The sequence below is a fragment of the Chiloscyllium punctatum genome, chromosome 29 (genome assembly GCF_047496795.1).
Source record: "Chiloscyllium punctatum isolate Juve2018m chromosome 29, sChiPun1.3, whole genome shotgun sequence".
In the NCBI taxonomy this organism is placed as follows: domain Eukaryota; kingdom Metazoa; phylum Chordata; class Chondrichthyes; order Orectolobiformes; family Hemiscylliidae; genus Chiloscyllium; species Chiloscyllium punctatum.
The window spans coordinates 73,099,280-73,111,502 of record NC_092767.1 but is presented as its reverse complement, the minus strand read 5'-3'; the positions used below and the strand labels follow the sequence as shown (position 1 = coordinate 73,111,502).

Sequence of the window (12,223 nt, the reverse complement as noted above, 5' to 3'; positions counted from 1 at the left end):
TTTGCTTCCAATTAAACCTATTGGACTATAAACTGGTGTTGTGATTTTTTTTTTAACCCAATCAAATGAAGTTGCTTTGTCCTGGATGGTGTTCAGCTCCTTGAGTGGGTTTGGAGCTGCACCCATCCAGGGCAAGTGGGGAGTGTTCTGTAACACTGACTGGTGGACAGGCTTTGGGGGGGTGTCAGGAGGCAAGTTACTCACTGCAGGATTTCCAGCCTCTGAGCTACTCTCTGTAGCCACTGTATTGATATGGCTAGTCCATGGTAACCCCCAGATTGTTTGATAGTGGGGCATTCAGTGATGGTAATAATCAGATGGTCATTCTCTTGCACGTAAGTGGCAAGCAACGTTCAGATCATCAGCCCAAACCTGACTGTCTAGATCTTGTTGAGTTTGGATATTGGACTGCGTCAGGACCTGAAGATTCTCAAATGGTGCTGAACATTGTGATCAATTGCAAACATCCTCCCTTCTGACCTTGTGTTAGAGGAAAAGTCATGAAAGATGTTTGTTTGAGCTGAGGACATTGCCCTGAGGAACTCCTGCAGAAATGTCCCAGCGGGAGGATTGACCTCCAACAATGACTGGCTTCCTTAGCATTGGTTATGACTCTAGTAAGGGGTGTATTGTAAGCCAGTTCTGTTGTCTATCGTGCAAGTATTCCAGTGTTGTCCTTGTGATATGACAATGCTTTGTACTGCTCCTGGCATGCCCTGCAGTAATCCTCTTTGGAACAATGGGTAATCATCAACCAGCCCCTCCTTCTCCTCCCAGCTTGATGGCACCACCAGTAGAATGGAGACCTGCTGGATCATAAGGTTCCAGATTATGAATGAACACCAATCTGGTCCATAGCATCTCATGAATGCTGGGTTTTGAGTTGCTAGCTGTAGTCAGAATTCTTTTAAGCCAAGTAACCTGGGGACCCAGGTTCAAATTCTGCTATGGCAGCTGTTGGAACTTGAATTCTGTTTTATTTTAAAAAAAAATCTGGAATTAAAAGTCTAATGATGACCATAACCACACTTTTTTTTTGTCAGAAAAACCCATCTGGTTCACTGTGTCCTTTTAAGGAAGGAAACTGCCATCTTTACCTTGTCTGGCCTACATGTGACTCCAGGTCCATAGCAATGTGGACTCTTGACTGCCTGTTTGGCATCTCTGGCTAAACCAGTATTTATTACCATGAGTGAATGGGGGTAGGGGGAAAACAACTGTCCCATTGGACAGATAAGGGTATCATCACTATACAGACTGGGCTTCATTTCCAAGTACTATAGTGTTCCCTCAGTACTGTCATGGACAGGTGAATCTAACAGCTAGACTAGCAAGCATGAGGTCAGGTATTCTGTGTCTCTGCTTTTCCTTTTTGATACTTAATGTTGCTATATAAACACTGATGGCTGCTATGACCCCATCAGCCTTGTCCTATCTGCCTACTGTCCCATCTTTAACTACTCATATCATTAAACTTTTTTTATTACAAAATCATTGAGCATATTTATTTCTTCACTTGTGTCCTCCAAATTCATTTGGACAGTTTTCTGTACTGAGCTTGCCCAGAGCAAAGTGATGAAAATGTCCTGCTGGAAAAGCGCAGCAGGTCAGGCAGCATCGAAGGAACAGGAGAATCGACGTTTCGGGCATAAGCCCTTCTTCAGGAATGAGGAAAGTGTGTCCAGCAGGCTAAGATAAAAGGTAGGGAGGAGGGACTTGGGGGAGGGGTGTTGTAAATGCAATAGGTGGAAGGAGGTTAAGGTGATGGTGATAGGCTGGAGTGGGGGTGGGGGCAGAGAGGTCAGGAAGAAGATTGCAGGTTAGGAAGGTGGTGCTGAGTTCGAGGGTTGGGACTGAGACAAGGTGGGGGGGAGGGGAAATGAGGAAACTGGAGAAATCTGAGTTCATCCCTTGTGGTTGGAGGGTTCCTAGGCGGAAGATGAGGCGCTCTTCCTCCAGCCGTCGTGTTGCTATGGTCTGGCGATGGAGTCGTCCAAGGACCTGCATGTCCTTGGAGTGGGAGGGGGAGTTGAAATGTTGAACCATGGGGTGGTTGGGTTGGTTGGTCCGGGTGTCCCAGAGGTGTTCTCTGAAACGTTCCGCAAGTAGGTGGCCTGTCTCCCCAATGTAGAGGAGGCCACAATCTGGTACAGCGGATGCAATAGAGGATGTGTGGAGGTGCAGGTGAATTTGTGGCGGATATGGAAGGATCCCTTGGGCCCTTGGAGGGAAGTAAGGGGGGAGGTGTGGGCGCAAGTTTTGCATTTCTTGCGGTTGCAGGGGAAGGTGCCGGGAGTGGAGGTTGGGTTGGTGGGGGGTGTGGACCTGACGTCCCTCCTCCCTACCTCTTATCTTAGCCTGCTTGGCACACTCTCCTCATTCCTGAAGAAGGGCTCGTGCCCGACACGTCGATTCTCCTGCTCCTTGGATGCTGCCTGACCTGCTGCGCTTTCCCAGCAACACATTTTCAGCTCTGATCTGCAGTCCTCACTTTCTCCTCAGAGCCAAGTGATCAATGGCATCCTTTTATAATGAATTTACTATGTTCACTGTTTGGACGTCGAACTTCGCGTTAATGATCAGATGAGTCAGTGTGTCTCCTGTTATTGACTTGTTCAGGTTCCATGCTTTATCTATGTCCTTTTGACCGTCCCTTCCAGCTGTAAATGATTGGGATTTTAGCCAAAATCCCAAATGTAAATGCCTCTGAGTCTGTCAGTAATTAATCCAGAGTAAAGCAATAACAAAACCAGAAAGAGTTTATCCTTTTGTTCTATGTAACTCTTATTCACAGCCTCTCAGTGTGCTCTGAGAGCACACTGTTACAATCAATGGCAGTATGGATGAGATCAATCTGGAGTGATTTACACACTTGCAAACCCAGTTAGAATATGACAGTGACACTTGCAATAGTTTCGAATACCTATAGTGTGGGGGCAGGCCATTGAGCCCATCCAGTCCACACCGACCTGCACAGCATCCCATTCCACCCCATCCGTGTAGCCCCACATTTACCATAACTAATCCACTTTGCCTGCACATCCCTGGACATTGTGGGCAACCTAGCCTGGCCAATCCATCCTAACCTGCCCATCTTTGGAAGGAAATCCACACAGACACAGGGAGAATGGCAACTGTGTGGAGTTTGCACAGTGTGGAATTGAACTCCGATCCCTGGTACTGAGAGGCAGAAACGCTAACCACTGAGCCACCATCCAGTCCAACCTTTTAGACTAAGTTTCAGAAATGCCCAACATCTGGAAAGGAGGGTGGGTGGGGGAAAATGGTCTTCTTAGAGAGACCCCACCATTTTTTTTAAAAAGCTAGCTGGGGCAGCATGGTAGCTCAGTGGTTAGCACTACTGCCTTACAGGGACCCAGGTTCGATTTCGGCCTCTGGCCACTGTCTGTGTGACGTTTGCACATTCTGTGTGGATTTCCTCCAGGTCTTGTGGTTTCGTCCCACAGTCCAAAGATGTGCAGGTCAGGTGAATTGCTAAATTACCCATAGAGTTAGGTGCATTATTTAGAGAGAATGGGTCTGGGTGAGTTGCTCTTTGGAGGGTCAGTGTGGACTAGTTGGGCCGAAGGGCCTGTTTCCACGTTGTAGAGAATCTAATCTAATCTATGTATCTTCAAATGTTTGAGCTGTGATCACTGCATTCCTTCTGATGTATATCAAAATGGATTTGCGAAACACTTGCATTTAAGTGGTAATGTTTGTATCCACTGCCCATCCCAAAATGCTACACAGTCAAATAACTTGTTAAATTGTTAACGGAAAGTCAGAAACTGGGTTGAACCAGTAGGAATTTCTTTTTTTAAAAAAGGGAAAATTTAAATCCGGAAGCAGCTGTGAAGAGGAACAGTTAATGTTTCAGGTTGACCTTTTTTTTCAGATCTTCAGAGATCACACACATGAAAGAGATATATTAGTTTCTCTTCCTCCCTCCCTCCCTCCCTCCCTCCATCATTTCAGTTGGGTGGTCTCGCATTAGAACAAATTCTGAGAGATCATTTAACCTGAAACAAACTGTTTCTCCTCATAGCTGCTTCCTGACCTGAATTCCTCCATTTCCCCCCCCCTTCTGTTCGTTATTAGCTATGGTTTCCAGCATCTGTAGTAGTTTTGGTTTTTGGACGCCCATGCTTTTGAGAAATAGAGATTGATCAGGAGACAGGGACCTCTCTTCTGTTTAAAATACAGTAGGTTCCCTGAACTACCGGGGATAGGAATGAACCCATTCATTTCAGTGGGAAAATTTACCTTCCCGACAGCCTCCTGCTTCTAGAAGGTTCCCTGTAGCATGTTCAGCCCACAGGAAACTGCAGAAAACAATTCCACGGATACAGGGGTCACCCTGTGACGCCACCAGATCTTTGCAACCACTTTTGAGAGCAGATGGAACCTTTTTTGGGTTGACAACTCATCAGAAATTTGGCATTGGAGATGGTGCAGTGTTCTGTCAGGATAGTATTCCCATTATCCATGAATGAAAACCCAAAGTCCCTTCTCCAAGTTGGATGATTCCCAAATCTGGAGGCTGGTACAATTACAGTATTTAAAAGGTATCTGGATGGGGATATGAATAGGAAAAGTTTGTAGAGTCAGAGGTACGACATCTCCATGCCGACCAGATATCCCAATCTAATCTGGTCCCACTTGCCGGTACCCAGCCCATATTCCTCCAAACCCTTCCTATACATATACAATAATCATTATAACAGATGCCTTTTAAATGTTGTAATTGTACCCTCCTTCATCACGTCCTCTGGCAGCTCATTCCATACACACACCACCCTCTGGGTGAAAAAGTTGCCTGTTAGGTGTCTCTTATATCTTCTTTCCTCCCGCCCCCCCACCCTAAATCTATGCCCTAAAGTTAAGGACTCACTCACCCCTTGTCTATTTACCCTATCCATGACTCTTATGATTTTATAAAGTTGAGGGATATGAGCCAAATGCGACTAGATTAATTTAGGACATCTGGTCAGCATGAGCGGGTTGGACTGAAGGGTCTGTTTCTGTGCTGGACATCTCTATGACTTTAGCCTTTTTAGATGTTATTACATCCCTCTGGAGCGGGTGGGACTTGAACCTGGGCCTCCTGGCTTGGAGGTAGTGATGCTACTCAGCATCGCCAGGACTGCACTTGTTTTCTGTCTGGGTTGCACACTGTAGACAATTCGAGCCGGAATTGAACCGGCAACCTCCTTCATTCGCAACAGGACCTGCTATCCACTGAGCCGCAGTCATCAGAGCTGCGATCTAATTTCCATTTGTATCGGCAGGTTTGCCATTTTAAAAATTTCTCCAGATGTTTTCTGAAGGTGAGGTGGTGCAGTACCTGAGGATTGATTTCTGAAGGTGATAAAGCAGGATAACTTTTTTCTGCTTTAGAAGCATACAGCCGGTCACTGTGTCTCACCCTCTTGTCTCTCTCTCTCTGCTGTTGTTTTTTTTACAGAGGATGGCTATGTGAAGATGTTCCTACGTGGCCGACCCATCACTATCTACATGCCACAGGCACTGACTGGAACATACAAATTGCAGGCCACGACTGAATTACCAGCCTGCAAACTGAAGATGGAATGGGTGTATCCTCCACCTTACAACAGATTTGTTTCTTTTCCTTTTAAGATGTTTTTCAATGTGTTGCAGGATCTGCAAAATAACCACTTAAATATTTCTTAATTCTCACTTTTCTAGTGAGTTTCTGCCTCCCACTTCAGTGGATAGAAGGATCCAGAGCTTCCTGCAGTTTGCATTCTGGCTGGTGTTGCTTTCATCTGTCTTTTTTTTTAGGAGTTTCTGCTCTCCTCCACCAGACAACCTATTTAAAAACTGAAAAAAAGACTGTGGATGCTGTGAGAAGCTCAGCAGGTCTGGCAGCAGCTGTGGAGAGACATCAGGGTCAATGTTTCAGGTCAGGTGACCTTTCCTCACCCATCACTTCTCCGGAAGGGTCGTTCGACCTGAAACGTTAACTCTGATTTCTTTCTGGATGCTGTCAAACCTGCTGAGCTTCTCCTGGAGTTTCTGGGTGGTTTGTTCCTGACAAGAAATCCTATCTCTGTCTCAAATCATTGCATTGCAGAATTAAAAATGCCTACTTAGACATATTTGAGTCACGGTCAATCTTGTGTAAACGCTGACTTCTGGCCTGTAAGCTTTTTCTTTTTCACGTACTTCCTGATATTTTTGGTTGAAATCCAATATATTTTGTGCTTGCCACCCTCTCTCACTGCGGAAGTCAAACTGCCTCTGGTACCAACCACCTTGTTATACATAGAACAGCAGGCCATCCAGGTGGCTATTGTGCTCAATGGGTCAGCCGATCTTTTAGATTAGAGACAAGGGTTGAAACAGCAGGAGACAGGTACAATGTATTGATGCTCGTTTTGAAGATCTAGTGCAGGCCCCAATAGGTCAAATGGTCTTCATTTGCGTCTAATAATTCTGAGATTTTTTGTTTTACTTTCGTTTGCAGTTGCCAGGCTGTTCCTGCCACCTCTGCAAGATTAAAAATCACAACACCAGGTTATAGTCCAAGAGGTTTAATTGGAAGCTTTTGGAGTGCTGCTCCTTCATCAGGTGGTTGTGGAGTATAAGATTATAAGATTGTAAGATACAGAATTTATAGCAAAAGTTTACAGTGTGATGTAACTGAAATTATAACAAACAATCCAGGTTGTTTTCAATATATAATTTCAGTTACATCACACTGTAAACTTTTGCTATAAATTCTGTATCTTACAATCTTATAATCTTATACTCCATAACCACCTGATGAAGGAGCAGCACTCCGAAATCTAGTGCTTCCAATTAAACCTGTCGGACTATAACCTGGTGTTGTGATTTTTAACTTTGTACACCTCAGTCCAACGCCAGCATCTCCGAATCACAAGAGTGATTGGTGGCGAAGGGCATTTTGTCTATTCCTGAGATATGGGCATCACTAGCTAGGTCAGCTAGTGGTAAGCTGCTTTCTTGAACCATGGCATTTCTTCGGGTGTAGGGGCACCCACTGGGCTGGTGGGGGAGGAATTTCTAGGGTTTTGATTCAATGGTGAGGGAATGGCTGATCTAGTTCTAAAATGGAGATGGTGAATGGCTTAGCGAGAAACAGAAGGATGGTGGTGCCCCCAGTTAGCTGCTGCTCTTCAACACAATTTTTTGTGGAGGTGATTTGTGACGTCTCCGCTGTCGGACTGAGTTGGACAAAATCGGATGTCTCACGACACCAACTTGTAGTCCAACAGGTTTATTTGAAATCACAGGTGACAAAGGGGCAGTGCTTTGAAACCTGTGATTTTTGAATAAACCTGTTTGACCATAACCTGCTGTCCTCTGACCTTTGCCCTTCTACATGGTTAGAGTTCATGGGTTTGGGTGGTAATGGGGAATAAGTTTCAACCTCTCAAATCTCACTGGTTTAAAAATTGACCATTTCTTTGACAGACTAATTTGCAACTACCTTTACACGTGTTTACAAGCCCTTAATGTTGAGGATAAATATATTTTATTATTTTTAAACTTTTTTTCCCTGGCATTGATGTCTTTTTTTTTTGAGATGAACATTCTTGAATCCAGTGCAAAAGAAAATTGCACTCATGCTGCTAATCTGAACGAAGAGCAGGAAATAATCTACAGCTCAGACAATATCTCTGCACAGAGATACTAAGTTAACATTCCAGGTCATGGTAATCAAAACTGATTATTGACTGAAATGTGAACATGATAAATCTCCTGTTTGCAGACTATGCTTTTATTCTTCATACGTTTAACTCTTTTGTTGTAAATGTCAAAAGTTTATCACTTTCACGCAGAGGGTGGTATGTGTATGGAATGAGCTGCCAGAGGAAGTGGTGGAGGCTGGTACAATTACAGCATTTAAAAGTCATCTGGATGGATATATGAATAGGAAGGGGTTAGAAGGATATGGGCCGACTGGTGGCAAACTGGACTAGATTGGGTTAGGATATCTGGTTGGCATGGACAAGTTGGACCAAAGGGTCTGTTTCTGTGCTATACAGTTCTAGGACTCTATGATGTTTGACCTCCATGAGGATTCCACTGTACACGGTTCTGTTCAGTGGTACACTGACTTCCAGTCTCCTCGTATTGTTACCTTAACCATTCGATCCAGGTATGGTTATCGAGGGCGCGATTGCAGGTCCAATCTCTATCTCCTACCGACAGGCGAGATTGTTTACTTTATCGCCTCGGTTGTTGTGCTGTACAACGTAGAAGAGCAGCTGCAGCGTCATTACCTTGGACATAATGACGATGTGAAATGGTAAGTATCTTATGGTGGTCTCTGCTTCTAGGCTACAAGGCTCAAGTGCCACCTGCCCCAGTGCTATATCCAAACAGGTTGATTTTTATGACATTTTTATTGTTTTTCCTTTTGTGTCCACTGTGTGGGTCAATCTCCTTTTTTTTTTTACCTGCATTGTCAAGTCAAAGGTTGGTACCAAAACCGTTTTCATTGTAGTGAATGGAAACCTTCCCCCCCCCCCCCCCCCCCCCCCACCCCCTCATTGTCTCTTGGTAACACAGGCACCACTGACCCTCTGCTTATGTGTCTGTGCAGTGATGCACTTTTTTAATGAACGATATCACTGAAGTTTGTGGTCCATGGGGACCTTGAACCTAAGTTGGATGACATTTCTAGCGTTGACTGGACAGTGTGTAAACTTCAAGAGAAAGTGAGAATTGCAGACGCTGGAGATTAGAGTCGAAAGTGTGGTGCTGGAAAAGCACAGCAGGTCAGGCAGCATTCTGCAAGTGATCTCATCGCGATGATGAGTTTCTGCTGGCTAGTTGCGTTGCCTTTCTTCACGACCACAAGCTTTTTTTTTTTGCCATATGGTCTCCTTACTGTGAGATTGCTTGGAGTTTACTGGCATTGGCAAATGGAGGGCACTGGTGACTCGCGTGTTTTATCAGTGCCAAACCTTTCTTCACTGTCAGCCAACCAGAAGGGTTGAATCCTATCTGTGAGCCACGTGTGTCATTGCTATCTCTGCAGACTCTCACCATAACTGCAGGCGTAGATCAGTCGCAGTTCCATGCATTAGAAGTTTTTACCCCTCAGATGCTGGGCCAGTATTTATTGCCCGTCCCTAGTTGCCCCTTGAGAAGGTGATGATGAACTGCCTTCTTTAACAGCTGCAGTCCAAATGCTATAGGTTGACCCACAATCCCAATAGGGAGGGAATTCCAGGATTTTGACCCAATCGTCTTGTCTTGGTGACAGCCTTGGTACTCTTGAGCCTCCAAGGTGGTGTGGCGTGTTTGCTATTGATCCAAGGACTATCAGGATTAGGGATGGGAAGAGAACACTATTGCCACCATTTGGAAAGGGTTCTCATCAACCACTTGGACAATTGAACGTCACTGCCCCCTACTGTGTGATGAAATTCACAGCTTTTATTTTCCTTTTTGTAAATGTCCAATTTATGCCTTGGTTAGGGACTGAGTATTGTTCGTGAAACCTTATGCAATAAAATAATACTAACAAAGTGAAAGGGAAGCAGAAGTTAAATAGAAACAGTAACATGCTTAAAGGTTGTACACAGCGTGTGACTAGGCCTCTTGATATGACTCTGGTTTTATTCTGGACCTAGCACTGTTATTGATGAGGAATTAAAGGCCAACACTGTGACTCATTCCTCTCTCTCTCAGCCTTGCAGTACATCCTGACAGAGTCACCATGGCAACAGGGCAGGTGGCAGGAACCACAAAAGATGGAAAGGTACAATCTATTCAAATTTCAATTTCTGTTCTTTAAATAAAGAAGGTATATTTGCCTATTTGGTTTCTGAGTTCTCTGCTATAACATTGACCCAACAAAGGACCTATTATCTTAAACGGCAGAAAGCAAGGGGCATAGGAACAGGAGGATGACACTCAGTCCCTCAAGTCATCATTCTATTCACTAAGATTAGATTACTTAGTGTGGAAATAGGCCCTTCAGCCCAACAAGTCCACACTGACTCGCCCCCACCCAGACCCATTCCCCTACACTACGGGCAATTTAGCACAGCCAGTTCACCTAATCTGCACATTTTTGGACTGTGGGAGGAAACGGGAGCAACGTCATGCAGACACAGGGAGAACATGCAAACTCCACACAGTCAGTCGCCTGAGGTGGGAAGTGAACCCGGGCCTCTGGCGCTGTGAGGCAGCAGTGCTAACCACCATGCCGCCCTGATGTGACTTGACACTTTTTTGCTTGGTACTTTCAGTTGATAGAACTCTAAATGGTATTATCTGTCTCAGTTTCTCAATTTGCAATCTAACATTGATTTCTTTTGGAAGAAAGCTCCAAGTTTCTACCCGACTTGGCCTAGAGAGGTGTTTCCTAGTGTCACTCCTGAAGGATTTAATGGTACTTTGTAAATATATCCCCAAGTCTTAGTTTCACCGATATCTATCTCCCTAGGAGAAAGTGAGGACTGCAGGTGCTGGAGAGTCAGTCGAAGACTGTGACGCTGGAAAAGCGCAGCAGGGCAGGCAGCATCTGAGGAGCATAGTCTTTCCTGATGAAGGGCTTATGCCTGAAACATTGACTCTCCTGCCCCTCAGACACTGCTTGACCTGATGTGCTTTTTCAGTGCCACATGTATCTACGCCACTCCGTGATTTTATAAATCTTTTTATAAGGTCACCTGTCAACCTCCTATGCTCGGTGTTTCTTAAAAAAAATGTCCCAGCCTTTTTTTGTCCTTTTTTTTTATATAACTCAACCCCTCCAGTCCTGTTAACTCCTTTCTGAACCTTCTTCAATTTAATAATATCCTTCCTATAGTAGGGCGACCAGAAGTGCACACAGTACTCCAAAGTGACTTTCCCCAAAGTCCTGTATAACCTCAACATGACGTCCCAACTCCTATACTCAATGGTTTGAGCGATGACGGTGTGTGCTAAAAATCTTCTTAAACAGCCTGTCTACCTGTGACATGAATCTTAAAGAACAATGTAACGGAACCCTTAGGTTTCTCTGTTTGATAAGACTACCCAGGGTCTTACCGTTTAACTGTGTAACTCCTACCCTTGTTCATTTTTCCAACATGCAATTCCTTGCATTTATTCAAATTAAACTCCATCTGCCAGTCCTCAGCCCATTTGCCCAATTGATCAAGATCCCATTGTAATCTGAGGTAACCTTCTTCACTGTCCACTATACCATCAGTTTTGGTGTCATCTGTAAACTTACTAACCATTGCCTAAAATAGTTTCCTCCAAATCATTTATACAAATGACCAAGAACAGTAGACCAGCACTGATCTCTGTGGAACATCGCTGGTCACAGGCCTCCATATGAAAAACAATCCTCTGTCACCTATTGTCAAGCCAATCTTGTATCTAGTTGATAAGCTGTAACTGAATCCCATGTGATCTAACTTTACTAATTAGTCTACCATGTAGAACCTTGCAAAAGGCTTCACTAAAGTCCATGTAAACAATATCAACGACTCTGCCCTCTATCGTTTTGGTTACGTCCTCCAAAACCGAAACTCCATCAGCTGTGAATAACCATTGTGAAGATTCAAGGCTGAGGTTACAGAATTTCACATAGTAAGGAGTTAAAAGATTTTGGGATAATGAGGAAAGGTTGTATTAAATAAAAGATTGGCCATGAACATATTGAATGGTGGAGCAGGCTCTAGGCAGAATTGCCTGATCTGGTTTCTTTTCAATGGGTCCTCTCTTGTAATCATTCAAGAATGTTCTGAAAGTGAGCTATGGATCTAGTGGGAAAGATATGCAGTCTGTTTAATGCTACACGATATCCCAATTACGGAAACTTATATGGAATAATTTAGTGAGAAATGTGGAAAGTGGTGAAGTTTTCCTTGTTATTTAGACATTATCACACAAGGAAAAAACTTTTTGTCTGCTTACTACTCACTGTGGAATCAGTAAAGGCTGCTGGGACGATATGAAATGGGAACAGGAGGAGGCCATACAACCCAGCCAGCTTCCTTGTTTAAATACTCATTTGTGGGATGTGGGCGTTGTTGGCTGGGTCAGCATTTATTACCTGTCCCTAGTTGCCCTTGAGGAGGGGGTGGTGAGCTGTTGTCTTGAACCATTGCAGTCCACCTGCTGTGGGTCAAGCTATAATGCCCTTAGGGAGGGAATTTCAGAATTCTGACCCAGAGACACTGAAGGAATGGTGATATATTTCCAAGGCAGGATGGTGAGTGATGGG

At 44.4% G+C, this 12,223-nt stretch overlaps 1 protein-coding gene across 4 annotated transcripts in view; it reads left to right on the top strand.

Annotated features, from left to right (window-relative positions):
- The window catches only part of eml2 (EMAP like 2), a 137,198-nt gene that overhangs the window by 84,373 nt on the left and 40,602 nt on the right, over nt 1–12,223 (top strand). For all 4 annotated transcript variants that reach the window (XM_072549407.1, XM_072549408.1, XM_072549409.1 and 1 more), the window contains 3 exons: nt 5,468–5,597; nt 8,150–8,299; nt 9,691–9,760. In XM_072549407.1, coding sequence (XP_072405508.1) covers nt 5,468–5,597; nt 8,150–8,299; nt 9,691–9,760 — 350 coding nt within the window. The remainder of the gene's footprint in view (nt 1–5,467; nt 5,598–8,149; nt 8,300–9,690; nt 9,761–12,223) is intronic.